The sequence below is a fragment of the Podarcis tiliguerta genome (genome assembly GCF_965153285.1).
Source record: "Podarcis tiliguerta genome assembly, chromosome: 4".
Taxonomy (NCBI): domain Eukaryota; kingdom Metazoa; phylum Chordata; class Lepidosauria; order Squamata; family Lacertidae; genus Podarcis; species Podarcis tiliguerta.
In genome coordinates this window covers 33,302,030-33,317,918 of record NC_139537.1, presented here as the reverse complement: position 1 = coordinate 33,317,918, position 15,889 = coordinate 33,302,030, and the positions used below count along the sequence as shown (strand labels likewise).

The 15,889-nt window shown below is 42.4% G+C and overlaps 1 protein-coding gene across 1 annotated transcript in view; it reads left to right on the top strand.

The window, feature by feature from the left end:
- The window catches only part of IMPG2 (interphotoreceptor matrix proteoglycan 2), a gene marked incomplete at its 5' end in the record, with an annotated part of 60,890 nt that overhangs the window by 3,118 nt on the left and 41,883 nt on the right, over positions 1-15,889 (top strand). Inside the window, one exon of the mRNA XM_083439054.1 lies at positions 8,171-8,337. Within this exon, the coding sequence (XP_083295180.1) occupies positions 8,171-8,337 (167 nt within the window). The remainder of the gene's footprint in view (positions 1-8,170; positions 8,338-15,889) is intronic.

Sequence of the window (15,889 nt, the reverse complement as noted above, 5' to 3'; positions counted from 1 at the left end):
TTTGTCAAGAGCCCCTATTTGCAGGGTTATTTCCCTCTAACATTTTGGACATTAAATTAAGGACACTCCCATGTACTTACGATTAGCATGTTTAAGAAATGTGTTCTTTGCAAAATTCTAGTATGAAATGGCAAGATCTAAACCTCCTGCCCTCATACATTGGGATGCATTCATGAGATCCCATGCTTCTCTAGATTTCGCAATGCAGTTCTTGACACAAAAAGCATACAAAAATGTGCTTCAAAATTCATGTTAAAAATGCATATTTTGTGGGGAATGCATTCAAAATAGGTAGAGTAACATAAACAAAACCACAAGGGATCGTTATGACTGTAGGAAAGTATATTGAACAAAGTTCCTCACTCAACATTGGGTTTTTAATCAGAGGAGGATTGTATAGTCTAGCATTTGAACTATGCACCTTTCACCTCCTATCAGTCCTCTTTCTCTGCCACTACTATTAGATAAGCTTAAGGATGCTGACAAGGTTTTCCTTTCTTGCGTAGAGGAATGCTTTGCTATGGGTAGGGAAGGTTAGAGGGAGGCTCCTTTAAGAGCCTTTCTCCATCAGGCCAAAAGCCCATTTAGTCCAGCATCTTGTTCTCACAGTGACCAATCGAGATGACTGTGGGAAGCCTGCAAGCAAGACCTGAGCAGAGCAGCATTCTCCTCACTTGTGAGTACCAGGCAACTGGTACTGCATCTCATATTGGAGGTAGAATGTAGCCAATATGGATAGCAGCCATTGACAACCGTACCCTCCATTAATTCGCCTAGTCCTCTTTTAAAGCCATCCTAGTTGGTGGCTGGCACTACCACTTTATGGGAGCAAATTCCATAGTTCTAGTTTTGCGCTGTATGACGCAGTGCTTTATTTTGTCTGCCTGAAATCTTACAGCATTCAGCTTCACTCGATGCCCTCATGTTCTAGAACTAAGAAGGAGGAAAAACTGTTTGTGCACTCCTCTTACCTTAACTTTTCATCTTAGGTGAATTATTCCATCCCCTTCTTTTTTCTGCGTACACTCTGTACCTTTAAAGTATCTCTCATTCTTTCCCTCAAAGAATTCCAGGCACTGTTGTCTACCCCTCACAGAGTTACAGTTCCCAGCATTCTTCAACATCCACCCACACACGCAGTCAAGAGCTGAAGGATTCATATGTGCTGCCAGAAAAGTTAAACTTATTGGTTTAAAATTTCTAATTTAAGCAACCAACCCCCTTAAAGCTGGCAATTGTAGAGGCATCCCACATTAATTTTTTCACTACCCTCTTGAGTAACCAACAATTGCACATTTGTCTGTGCGGTTTTAAAAGAAGATAGTTTGCCTGAGTCAATATACTACTAGTTGCTGTACATGATTCAACCCTTAAGAAGTACAAATGGGATTATGGCTGGATTACATCTGAGCACCGCTCATTTACACAAATGACCAAGCAAGCTACGCCACCCCCTTTGTAAGCATCCCATACCGGTCATGTGCTGTCCCTCCAGTTAACCTAGCAAATCCCTTTCTATAGAATGAGACGTAATAGGCTAAATCACTCTTACTGCTGGGAAAGATAAATAGCTCTTGGAACAATAAAACCCATGTCAAACGAGCGCTTCCTGAAAAGAATCATGCCTCTTGTAAGAAACAGAGTCTTGTGAGAATTTTTCAGTTGTACAATTTCAGAAAGAGAATGTAATAAAAGCATTTGGTAGAAACAACAATGTTTATAACAGAAAACTATTCTCAAGGTACTCATAGATGTAAAGATGAAAAGGAACAGGTCACAGAAGGGTTCAGGATTGATGAGAGGGAGTTGTATTATATACATCCTTGGTGAGTGTCATGGGCACTGTCCAATAGGTGCTTGTGATTCTTGCAGAAACGTATTTCAAATAGTACTTCAATTTTTTATTGCCTTAATTGCTGGGGAAAGAATCATATTTTCCTGTTGACTATACTGAGGTTTGAGTAACGGGCAAAAGTAGTATCTGAAACAGAAGCTTGTCACGCCAATGAAGAACAACTTCACATTTCCTGTGTGAAAGTCCTCATCTACTGTAGATGTACAGTAGACTTTAGACTATTTATTGCAGCCCAACAAAGTCAATTTATATAGCTTGTACCAACATGTTGGCTTTTGCATTGCTAACTTTTTTGTAAACTGCTTTGAGGTCTTATTACAATCAAGCAGTATATAAATGTTGTTAATATTGTTAATATTGTTAACAAATATTTGTTAATAAATATTGAAAATCTAGGCCGTTCAAAGGGATCCAGCTATCCATTATTAGCCAGTATGTGAGACAAGTTGCTGCAAAATCAGCTTTAGGGTTTACTAATCCTGTCCAGGGTTTGTGCATGTGTGGGTGTTGTGGGTGTTGCTTTTGGACCAGCTGCTGACAGAGGAAGATGCAAAGCCAGCTCCTTTTCTTCCTCTGCTGTTTTTCAAGATTTACATCAGATATGAGGAATCCAAGGCCTCTCCAAATATTGTTGGACTCCAACTCACATCAACCCCAGCCACTATGGCCGGCGGACAGGGGTGATGGAAGCTGGAGTCTACCAACATCTGGAGGGTCGCAATCTCCCAAACCCTGCTTTAGGTGCACAGAAACAGTATGAGGTAGGCTTGAACCCCTGACCCACTGAAACCCACTGGTTTTCCCCTCAGACCTACTCAAATGCATTCTGTGGCCTGGAGGCCCTACTCAGGCACCAGTATGTTTTATTTCAACAGCTGATAGTGCTGATTGATACCTACCTCTTGTTGACTATATACAGTGGTACCTCGGGTTACATATGCTTCAGGTTACAGACTCCGCTAACCCAGAAATACTACCTCCGTTTAAGAACTTTGCTTCAGGATGAGAACAGAAATCGTGCTCCAGTGGTGCGGTGGCAGCGGGAGGCCCCATAAGCTAAAGTGGTGCTTCAGGTTAAGAACAGTTTCAGATTAAGAACAGACCAACCACCCGAGTAGAATGCTACAGAAGTTTACTCAGCAGCTTAGGTTCAAAATATGCTTCTGTGTTGAACTGGTTGTGGTTTTCCTGATACCACGCAACTCTCTTTAAGGTGGGGTTCAGTGGTATGCAAAATCACAGACTGCTGGTAAGCAGGCAAGTGGCTAATTGAACCTCTTTCAACCATGCTAATGATTTAAACATCCTTAGAGTAATAAGATTCTCTTTCATATTTCAATATTGCTAAGTGTGCACAATAAGAATTTCTATCGATAACGTGTTTCGTTTTCCCGTGTGGTGGAAGCATGTAAGTCTGGTTTTTGTGGGTTTCCCTGGCACAGCAGAAGGTGCACTGACTTCCTGAAGCTTTATCCCTTCTGTCCACCAGAGAGGACATACCTTTCTAAGTTCATGTTTGGCTAATGCAATAAGAACCTACAGATGGTGCCGAGCTTTTGAGACTGGACTCAGTGGGGTGGCTGCTGTCACACTAACTAACTGGAAGGATGGATACTAAATCCCTAAGCTAGCAAGAGCTGATTGAGGCAGTTAAAAGGAAGAACAGCTTGCATTCAGATACTGTAGCCTTGCCTAATTCATTTTTTAAATGAAACCTCAATTAAAAGGGGATGAGGCATCGTAATCAAGAGGACTAGGACCATGAAACTATTAAAGAAAACAACAGGGGTCCTTAGCAAGAAAATTGGCCTGTGTTAAATAAAATTGCCATTAATTAACATTTGCAATTACTGCAAGTGTCAGAGTAGCCAGACCATTGTCTGTTGGCATTTGAAAACTTAGTAGAAGCAGACACCAGTTCTTTACCACAGTCTTCTCTTCACCTCCGTATCATTCCCTTTTTTCTCCACTAAGTGCCCTGTGTGTCCATATAGCTCCCTCCCGGCGAAGATGAACTGGATCACTTGCTAGAATTGTAAACAAATGAAGCTAAATATTATTTAGTGTTCTTACTAAATATTGTTCTTTCTCCAAACTTTTATTAGGCATTGCAGATATAAACCACCTTAAAGCATCCATATACAAAAAAAATTAAAATATATACAAAGAAACAGCCATATAAGACATGTTGTTGTTGTTTAGTCGTGTCTGACTCTTCATGACCCCATGGACCAGAGCACGCCAGGCACTCCTGTCTTCCACTGCCTCCCGCAGTTTGGTCAAACTCAAGCTGGTAGCTTCGAGAACACTATCCAACCATCTCATCCTCTGTCGTTCCCTTCTCCTTGTGCCCTCCATCTTTCCCAACATCAGGGTCTTTTCCAGGGAGTCTTCTCTTCTCATGAGGTGGCCAAAGTACTGGAGCCTCAGTTTCAGGATCTGTCCTTCCTGTGAGCACTCAGTGAGCACTCATATACTGTAGTAATTTCTGTTCTTGTTAGATGAGCTTTGGGCTGCATGCACATTACTGCCGTAAAATGCATTTTGTTGTTCTTTTTCTCAATTTGGATCAAAGCTGTTTGGGGGGAAAGCCCATCAAAATGCAGTATTTCATAAGAAGCAAGAGGATAGATATTAGATGGATGTGGATTGTGGCTAATGTCATGCGTACATCGCTTCCCAAAACAGAAGTCAGAGTGCACTTGATGCAGAGTAAACAGGGGTGTGTTTAAAGCCTTGGTTTCCCAAACTTGTCTGGTGGACTATTCCCACACACTGAAGCCCTGTTCTCTACCTGTCTTTCTTTAATTATTGTCACAACATACTCCCCCCCCCCCGCAGTGATTGAAAATTGCTGCTGTTCAGCATAGAACCAAACATGAGACACCTTGGAAAGGAGGTGCTGGTGTTGAGCAAGACTATTTCTTGAAGGTAGTGCTACTTCCGCTGTGAAGGTGAGCAGATCAGAGCCCCTGTACTTTTTAGGATTTGTGTAGTGGATGACATTATTTTAGGAGGTGCCTCATTATGTCGCTTGCTCTCCCCTTCCTTGGCCTTCAGCCCCAAAGTCTGGCCCTGATGGTATCATTACATCAGCATTAGCGCTGAAAGAAAATTGAGAGAATATCAAAATGTTCCTGAACATGTTACTTGAAAACTGTTGCATTTGTCTTCTCCTCTACCATTAATAATATTGTTGGTTTGAGGGATATATATATATTGGGGTGGGTAATAATGATTTTATTAAGGTTTGGTTTCTGTGGTTTCATATTGCCACAGAGTTCAGCCACAAGAGTAATTTTTGAACAGTGTCCCGTGAAGTTAAATCCCAAAAGCAAGTTTTTTAAAATAAGTGTTTAAAATGAAAAACCTCCAGTTTCTGAAATGCCAGATTTTGAAGTTGTATTTCAGTTCTACTCTTCAGCTATTGCAACTCAAATTTGCCCGTGATGTGTCAGTCTCAGTGCGACAAAAATATAGCTTTCAAATAGGAAGCCACAGTCCCTCCTCAAATGCCAATATAAAGAGGCAGATACCTTACAGCACCTATTTCAAACACTACTTCAATCTATAATCTCCTACAGGAAATTTATTGCAGTTGCCAAACCCATCTACAACAGGCCCAAGTTATCTGTCTGGAGGTCGAGTTAATGAAAGCAGTCTGTTTATAACTGCTTAATAAGGAAGAAGAGTGTGGCATTTATCGACTCATCGTTTTGTGAGCTACATTTAGCACATACCAAAGATTACAGAAATAACAATAATAAATTACTAATACATGACTGACTTGATGCAGACAGTAAAGATGTAATGTAAATGTCTATGTTTATTTAAAATAAAATGGTATAAGCTAATTTCAAAAGCTCCTTATCTTTAGGGAAAATAGGAAGGAAAAGCACAATTGATGTAAATGAACATAAAAATATAGGCGGTATATTTTTTTGTGTTGAATAAAATTTGGGTTTTATGGTCGTTGATACTATAAAGGCTTGCACTGTCTTTGAAATTAAGTCCAGGGAGTATCAAGCATAGAGTTGTCCCAACCCCCACCTTTCTAAGCTGATTGACGAAAACCACTTTCCTGAGACTAGTTCAAGGTCATCCTTTTCTGCCAGGGCCTGCTTCTGCCTCTTAAGACTTTCACTGAAACAAACCCCATCCCACTTGCCCTCCCTTCTGTGTGTAACCTCGGAACAAGGTTGTGGCTAGCATGCTGGAATGTTGGTACAGTGGTACCTCGGGTTAAGAACTTAATTCGTTCTGGAGGTCCGTTCTTAACCTGAAACTTCTTAACCTGAGGTACCACTTTAGCTAACAGGGCCTCCCACTGCCACCGCGTGATTTCTGTTCTCATCCTGAAGCAAAGTTCTTAACCCGAGGTACTATTTCTGGGTTAGCAGAGTCTGTACCTGAAGCGTCTGTAACCCGGGGTACCACTGTACTTGATTTTTGTAGGCTAAATCCTCTTCATTCTCCCCGCCCTTCCAATTTCTCCCCCTCTTTCCCCTAAGCAACAAGAAAGAACCTTCCTCTTTCTTTTTTTAATCTTAGGTTGCAGAGCATAATGCGACCAACTATAATGTGCTCAGATGAATGGCGGGAGGGGTAGGTAGAGGTGGGGGAGAGAGAGCTTTGCAGTTACAAACTGCAGAGCTCACAAGAGCCTGCTAAGAGAGCATTTCAGTGCTGAGTGCTGCTGCAGTTTCATTCCCTTCTCACTACGCTCCTGTAGCCACTGGACAACTCTGATCCATTCTGCTGAGAAGAATATTTCAATGGCTGTACCTGGAATCTCTAGAGTAATTCTGTCCTCCCTCCCCAGAAAGGCATGTAGGAAGCATTCATGGGGGCCACCCCTTTTTATCCTTGCAACAGTTCTACTAGGTAAGTTAGGCAGAAATGTGGTGGACTGGCCCAAGCTCTGAATTAGACGATCTGTGCTCCCCGATCCAAATCCCGCACACTGAATATAGGTCCTGATGCTAGCAGTTGTTAACGTGAGAAAACAACTTTGCAGCCCCCTGTTTCCAGGGGCTGAGCGACCTTCTAGATTAGAATGGCAGGAAGTAGTAGTGAGGCTGTATCAGGAAGGTGGAACCACTAAAAACCAGGTTTACCCCCTCACAAAAGTGATCCAACTCACCATTGGATTTGAAACATGGTCTCTATGCTCAGAGGCAGTATACTGCTGCTCCGAAATGAATTTTTTATAATAAAAGTCAACAATTCAATGAATGAAGAGGTGTAAGACCTGGAGTGGGATTCAACTGTGGCAACCCACCAGCGCAGCAGCTACACTGCTAGGAAGAGCCCTGTTCTAGCACAGGGCAATAAAATAAAAAAGGTAAAGGACCCCTGGATGGTTAAGTCCAGTCAAAGGCGAGTATGGGGTTGCAGCGCTCATCTCGCTTTCAGGCTGAGGGATCTGGCGTTTGTCCACAGACAGCTTTCCAGCTCATGTGGCCAGCATGACTAAACCACTTCTGGTGTAACGGAACACTGTGATAGAAACCAGAGCGCACAGAAATTCCCGCCACAGCGGTACCTATTTATCTACTTGCATTGGCGTGCTTTCGAACTGCTAGGTTGGCAGGAGCTGGGACAGAGCAATGGGAGCTCACGCTGTCATGCGGATTCAAATCACCGACCTCCTGATCGGCAAGCCCAAGAGGCTCAGTGATTTAGACTACAGCGCCACCCATGTCCTATAGGGCTATAGCTGGATCCAACAGGCAGCTTGGGCCAGCTGAAGTGTTGTGCTGTTTTAACCGATCATGCACTGTTTTGTACTGTTATGCTACTTCTGCTTGCACAACAAACATATATTGCACAGCAGTGTCTGCTTTTCCACTTCTTGCAGTAAAAGACAATGGATTTTATCCCTGGACATCCCCCCCCCAGCTGAAAACAGGATGTGAGACTAGATGAGTGGTCTGATCAAGCAGATCAATCATAGAATTGGGAGTTGGGAGAAATCTTAGACGTCTTCTTGTCCAGCCCTCCCTGCTCAGTGCAGGATCTGCAATGCATTATGGGACTTACATTATCCCTGAGAGATGGTTGCCCAGCATCTGCTTAAATACCTCCAGTGAACGAGTGATCACTACCTCTCAAGGCTGTCTGTTTCATTGCTGAACAGTTTTTACCATTAGGAACTTTCTCCTAACGTTTGGGTGAACTGTTTCCTCGCAGTTTCTGCTCATTGGGGCTATTCTTGCCTCCCAGAGCAACCAAGTTCAAGTCTGTTTCATTGTCTGCATGACAACCTGTGATGGTAGCGCACAATAATAATACTTTTAATTTTTTCTTTTGCAGTGTGCCAGGAAGCGGTATGGGAAGTCTTCAAAACATTCTGGGATAGGCTCCCAGGACACGAAGAGTACCAAAATTGGCTGCATCTCTGTGAAGAAGAAACTATGAGTATATTTGAGATGGGCACCAACTTCAGCCAGTCTGAGGAGCATCAAAGCCTCATAATGAAGGTAGGTAAGGGAAGAGATTAAAAATCTCTCAGCCGGAAGCCTTTGACTAGTAAGAAAGACCAAAATGTTATTTTGCTGGTTCGACTTTTATTTAATGCCTTGAAATGGAAGTAGTTTACACAATTAAATTCCAGTAACGCTTGCTTAGCTTTCTGAAATTTTACAAAGATGTCTTTCCTCTTTAGCTTATTGCTTATTATTATTATTATTAGTAGTAGTAGTAGTAGTATACCTCCCTATACACAAACCCCCCCCCCCCAAAAAAAACTGGCTTCACAAATGCCAGGACTAACAATCCGCAAACTGGTCTGTTTCCATTCCCCAATGTTTTTATATTGATTTTTGTTATTTTTGTGCTGTTTCAATATTGATTTATGTATTAAAAATTATTGTTGCCAAAAGATACATAACCAAAGCAAAGGAGAAGATCCCCAATTATGGGGGTGAAGGAGCCCAAGCCATCTAATGAAGATTTTGGAGATACTGAGTAGAATTCAATGTTACTTGTATATTGTATTTTATTGCATTACAATTTGAATTCCATAGAATTCACATTGTCATACAGCATAAGAAGTAAAAGCAATGAAGTGCAATTAAAATCAATATGAGTATTTAATGCAATGGATGTGCTCCCATCTTCAACCATCTTCAGCCATGCAGGGGACCACCTGAGTGATGTTCACAGTCAGTCCAATGATTTGTTTGCCACTCTGGGCAGCTTCTAACAAAGATTAAAAACTTTAAAAAACTTGCCTGAACAGGGCTGCCTTCAGATGTCTTCTAAATGTCAGGTAGTTGTTTATCTCTTTGACATCTGATGGGAGGGTGTTCCACAGGGCGGACGCCGCTACCAAAAAGGCCCTCTGCCTGGTTGCCTGTAGATTTGCTTCTTACAGTGAGGGAACCACCAGAAGGCCCTTGGTGCTGGACCTCAGTGTCCAGGCAGAATGATGGGGGTGGAGACGCTCCTTCAGGTATACTGGGCCAAGGCCGTTTAGGGCTTTAAAGGTCAACACCAACACTTTGAATTGTGCTTGGAAACGTACTGGCTTAGCACTATGTGTGAACCTGGGTGGGGATAAATAATCCAAGCTGGTTTGAATCATCTGTACCTAATTTGCCTTTCAGGCACCTTCAGACAATAAGCTATTCTTGTTTTCTGGCATAGCATGCTTGGGTTGATCTATGGGGAATAGAGACAAATTGGTTTAGGTATTGTTGGTCCTGGCATTTAGACAAAGGTTCAAACTTAACAGGTTTTGTGGTTGCTTCCAACTCTGATTCCATGCTTCTGTTATTCCACTAAGTTTTTCCACTTTCTTCTTAGTGCTCAAAAAACAATAATTTTAAGTGCCTTGTGTGGCAAGGAAGTAAAGAAAAGGTACAGCTTACCTTCCAGTCAGCTACATTTGTAAGAAAAATAATGTTATGACATTATCCGGATTTGCAAAGTGATAGCATGGCATGCAAAGGGGGATATTTTTAAAATCAATTTTTGCATGTTTCCAAATGCCTAACCAAAGAATTAGTAATATTTGGCAGTGATTTGAAGTTCTTCCAAAGGGCTATACTAACCAGCCCACTTTCTCATCAGCCAATGCAAAACTTGCTTCTATCCACCACCCAATCATTTTGTGCTAGCCCAGAGCCCAGGAATGAAACTGGGTAGGGAGGGGTAGAGGGCTACCTAGCCAAAGATCTCAGCACCAAACTAAGATATGAGCATGCGGGCATTATACTAAATAGAAATATTCATTATTATGATAACACATCACTAACTACTGAAGAATTATTTTTCTTTTGCATTTTGAAAACAGTTAATATTTTCAATAGCATGATCGGTATGTATATTACAGCTCCTTGGATATTTGTAGCTCATAGAAATATTTAATCACGTATCTTCAATGTTCAGATGCACAAGATTAAAGTAATACGGGATCAGAAAGGGGATTCCCTAATCCTTAGAGGATTTATTGTCAAAGAACATATTGCAGGAGGAGTTAGCAGCCAGCAGTTCTATTTAGCTGATTGCAGCCTCCGGGAGCTTGTGACCAGGGCCTGTAAATAGGGGTGTTTTGAAGGGGAGGCCCAGAGTGCTGTCTCATGTTGTACCTAGGACCAAGAGACATTGATGGCAAGGGAGCAGCTGCAGTGACTTGTAACATCTGTACCATATTTGTCTTCCTGCGTGAGAGTACGCAAATCCACACCTGCAGTAAGTGCAAGCCTTCTTGGAAGAGAAAGTACAGCAACTTGAGGTCCATCTACCCACACTTTGAGCTGCTGGGCAAGACGAGGAAATTAGTGATAGAGCAGAGTGGACTGCGATGCACGTGGGGTGCCCCTAGGGAGGAGGGAGATCATCCATTGCAGGAGATAAATCCTTGGAGGAATGTGGCACACCGATGCAGGACTGTCAGGAGCCATGTTTACTGGAGCTGCAGAATCAATTTCATGCTCTCACCCCAGACACTGATTCTGGGCCAATGGAGCAAGGACAGTGGTTGTAGACCTCAGAATATACCCAGGTGGCTGTGGAAGGTACAATGTACAGAATGATTCCTGCTACTTCCCTAGAAGGAAGAGAAATGTGGTGGTAGGTGACACCCTACTGCCTGGCTGACAATTTCATTTCCCAGAAGGTAGAAGAACCAACAAGGGCATTATCTATCTATCCTCACCAACAGGGAGGAACTGATCGATGAAGTGGAAGTACTGGGAAACTTGGGAGGAAGTGATTATGTACTCTTGGGCTTCATGATACAGAGGCAAGGGAAAGTTGAGTGTAGTCAGACATGCACTCTGGACTTTAATAAGGCTGATTTCAAAAAGCTTAAGGAACTACTGGGTGATGGTCAGAAATAAAGTGGTACCTCGGTTTACGAACTTAATCCGTTCTGGAAGTCCGTTCTTAAACTGAAACCATTCTTAAACCAAGGTGCACTTTCCCTAATGAGGCCTGCTGCCGCCGGTGCCCTTCCACCATTCAGCTTCTGTTCTTATACCGAGGTAAAGTTTGAAAACTGGGACACTATTTCCGATTTTGCAGAGTTCGTAAATCGAATCATTCGTAAACAGGGCTGTTCTTAAACCGAGGTACCACTGTACTCAAAGAGGAAGGAGTATAAGATAGATGGGAATTTCTTAAAGGTGTAATATTGTAGCTACGAAGGCAGAATATTCCAACAATAAAGAAAAGTGGGAGGCATCTAAAGAAGCCAGTGTGACTGCCTAAAGAGCTTACAGATGAGCTGAGATTTAGGAAGGGCATGTAAAAGAAATGGAAGAAAGGGGAAATCACAAAGGAAGACAATGACAAGTTGCCAACAGTTATAGGGAGAAGGTCAGGTGAACCAAAGCTGAGAAGGAGCTCAGACATGCAAGAGAGGTTAAAAATAATTTTAAAAGGTTTATTTGGTTATTTTCAAAGCAAGAGAAAGAACAAGCAGGTGATAGGTTCTCTGTATAGAGAAGACAGAGAAATGCTATTGGGTGACAGAGAGAAGGTGGAATTGCTCAACACCTACTTTGCCTCTGTCTTCACCCAATAAGAAAACAGTGCCCAACCTGTTGGTACTGCAGCCCAATATAGGAAATGTGGGTAGTAAAGGAACACTTAGCTACGTTAAATTAATTCAAATCTCCAGGGCCTGATGAGCTGCACCCAAGGATACTAAAGGAGCTTGTGGATGTAATCTCAAAGCCTCTATAATCTTTGAGAATTCTTGGAGAACAGGTGAGGTCCCTGCAAACCGGAGGCAGGCAAATGTTGTGCCCATCTTCAAAAAGGAGAAAAAAGAAGACCCAGGTAACTCCTGAGTGGTCAGCTTGATGTCCATACCAGGAAAGGACCTAGAACAGATAATTTAATGGATGGTGAGCTCTTCGAAAAGGATGCTATGGTTATTAAGACCCAGCATGGATTTCTCAAAAACAAGTAATGCAAAATGAATCTCATTTCTTTCTTTATTATTTTTAATAGAGTTACAAGCTTTGGAGGATGAGGGAATCAGGGGAATACTGTGGATGTAGTATATCTTAATTTCATTAAGGCTTTTGACAAAGTCCCCCATGATATTCTTGCAGATGAACTGGTAAAATGTGGAATGGACGAGTTACCTGTTAAGTGGATTTGTAGCTAGTTGACTGGCCCAAACCCAAAGTGTTCTCACTAATGGTTCCTCATCATCCTGGGAAAAAGTGACAAGTGGGGTGCTGCAGGGTTCTGTCCTGGGGCCCTTGTTGTTCAACATCTTTAAGAAGGATATCAACAAGCTGGAACGTGTGCAGAGGAGAGCAACCAATATGGTTCTGCAAGGTTCTGGAAACCAAGCTTTCTAGGGAACAGTTGAGGGAGTTGGGTATGTTTCACCTGGAAAAGAGGAGACTGGGAGGGGGTATGATAGTCATCTTCAAACATCTAAAGGTCTGTCGCCAGGAAGATGCAGCAAGCTTGGAAGGTGGTGGACTCTCCTTCACTGGAGGTTTTGAAGCAGAGGCTGGATGGCCATCATGGATGATTTAGCTGATATTCCTGCATTGCGGAAGGCCCTCAGGGTCCCTTCTAATTCCACACCTCTTTGGTGTGGCAGTTTTAAGTAAAGATCAAACTAAATTAATGTTAGTGTTTGGAATTTAACCCTTGATTATTAATATGTAGTCCCGGTACGGGTATTACCCACATGACTGCTGTAGGAAATGGCAGCCCTGTTTCTTGTTCCCTCCTTTGCCTACCTAATATTGAGTTCAATTTCCCTTATGGTCTGGTATCATTATGCTGAGTGTGTCCCTACAGAAGCCTATGGAGAAAACTGGGGGAAGAGAAACAAACATTGTAGTGATGTCAGGGTATACGGTACATTGAATTAGACATTTCAAACAGAGATGCGGAGAATGCAATGTAGAATTGGCAGTGGCGGTTTTTCATTTTTTTGTAATGTATAGTTCTATCCTTAGTTACGTACAGTTCCACCAGAACTTGAAATAATCAAACAAAATAGCTTTTCTTCTCCATTCCATATGGTATCTTGGGTTTTATTGTGCCTCCTTAAAGAATGTGTGTTCTTGAACTATATTGTGTTTGGTTTCCTGGCTTGCCCACTCTCTGCCTAGTGATGCACACTCACTGCATTTTATTCATACACAGTACAATAAGTTTGGGTTCAATATCCTGAGACAAGAATTAACATGGTGGTTTTATTAATTAGCAGAAAACAACAGCCAGTTTTCTGCTGGAGTTTCTTCAAATCCACCTTCACACCATTCGAAAGGGATCATCTCTAAACTCTCTCCCTAATGTTTATTGTCAGGAAATGTCTCTAAAGTACTCCAGTCCCTGCACCCAGAATCTTCTGCCCCAGGATCAAACTCAGAGAAAACTATGTTTAATTGGGTCAGAAACTGGCAGAGCACAGTGCTGATTGGTTGGAGGCTCATGATGTCACAAACCCATCTTCCCATCACCCTGGGAACAGTTTTTTCAATTTTGTGTGCGTGTGTCCTAAAAGTAAACAAAGAAGGCACCAGATGAACAAATGAGCAAATATACAAGCAATTCTTTAAAAAACAGAAGTAGCCTGAAGCATAGTGGCTACTACCTCTGTCAAAAAAAAACATTGTAAAATGGAGGGGAGAAGTGGTGCTTTGCTCTGTGGGAGAGAGAAAAACAATTATCCCTGTTTTTAAGGCACATTTGTGTGCACTTCAAGATTATCTTTAATTCCAGACTTTGGAGCAGAGGCCCAAGATTTTCCAGACATTTCCCTATAACTTTGAGCTTGTTATCACATTAGTATTGCAAGTGGCTTCTTTTGGAAGTCTTTGGCAAAGACTTTCAGACAAGTATGCCAAGGCTCAAGTTAGATATGAACAAGCACCACTTTATCCTTTCCCTCTTTTTAACTAACAACATGTGCAGATGTCTTGATGTTTATTCACAGTTATATTTACTTGGGATTCATCAACCCAAGCAGCTTAATTTGCCTCAACTTGGAACTCTAGTTTTCAGCCAGGCACTTAGTACTATATTATGCAGACACAGGTTTTCTAGATATGTCTTTTTCACTTTTACTAGTAAACACTGTCCAATTTTGTTACAGCTTATGGTTGAAACATATTAGTGTATGTACTTACTGCATGCTTATAATCATGTAGCATTATCTGTTACTTGTTTATTAGTGAAGCACTTTATGTTACTTGGTTTTTTTAATATTAAAAAGCATAGACAGCCTTCCCTTTCTTTTAGGGGAGTCATAGGACTCAGCTATACAGCTGCAAATAAAACATTTTAAGTGTGTTTTAAATGCAATACACAATGTGACACTAGATAGTGATGGTGAACCATATGGAAAATCCAATGTATTTTTTTAAAAAAAATTTAAAGCATTTTCAGAATGGTTTTTATATGTGTTGGAGAGTTGGAAGGCACCCCTTGGATTGTCTAGCCCAGCCCTCTGCAATACAGGAATGATAGCAGTTCCCTGTGAAGAGGGATTGATTATGATTTTAGCAGGCCTGTTTAGACTGTGACCCTGTATATTTTATGGAATTAGACACAAGGCACTGGCAGGTCCAATGAAGTAGTTGCAAGGTTACTTTAGTATTCTCGTTGCCGATTCAGAGCCACTGAGAAGCGCACTAAGAACTCAGCCAACCGGAATCTTTTCAGTGGAAAAGGAAGCTTCACACACAGAGACATAGGATTGCCTTAGACAAGAGAGAATTAGTCACCCCTACTCCATTGCAAGGGACGCAGGTGGCGCTGTGGGTTAAATCACTGAGCCTAGGGCTTGCTGATCAGAAGGTCGGTGGTTCGAATCCCCACAACAGGGTGAGCTCCCATTGCCCATTCCCTGCTCCTGCCAACCTAGCAGTTCGAAAGCACCTCAAAGTGCAAGTAGATAAATAGGTACCACTCTGGCGGGAAGGTAAATGGCATTTCTGTGCGCTGCTCTGGTTCGCCAGAAGCGGCTTAATCATGCTGGCCACATGACCCAGAAGCTGTACGCTGGCTCCCTCAGCCAATAAAGCGAGATGAGCACCGCAACCCCAGAGTCGGCCACGACTGGACCTAATGGTCAGGGGTCCCTTTACATTTACCCCATTACACACCCACACCCAGAAACCAATCAGACTGGCAATTGAGTTTTAATCTAAATACGGCAGCAGAACACCATCCTTGACTGCGCTTGAGGACAACAGGCTAGCTTAGAGGGTATAGGGGCAAGGCCACAAGCTTTCTTCTCCAACACCTCACTAATATTCCATGCTCTCACACTGCCTAAGGCAGCTGCCTCACTCAGCCTAAAGGCAGAGCAGGTCCTCCACACACACATAAGCCTTTGCATGCATCTGCTCCCACCACTGAATTGGGAATTCCTTGCAGGCAAGGAAGCTCTCTGCGCATCTTGGGCCAAGGAAGGGAGCACAAAGCATCTTGTTACTGTGCTGGGGAAATGCCCTTAGATACGAAATCCCGAGTTTGCCTGAAACTCATGCACTGAGGGAGCAATGAAAATTGCTCGACTTGAAGGAAACTTTTGGAAGGCAGGCA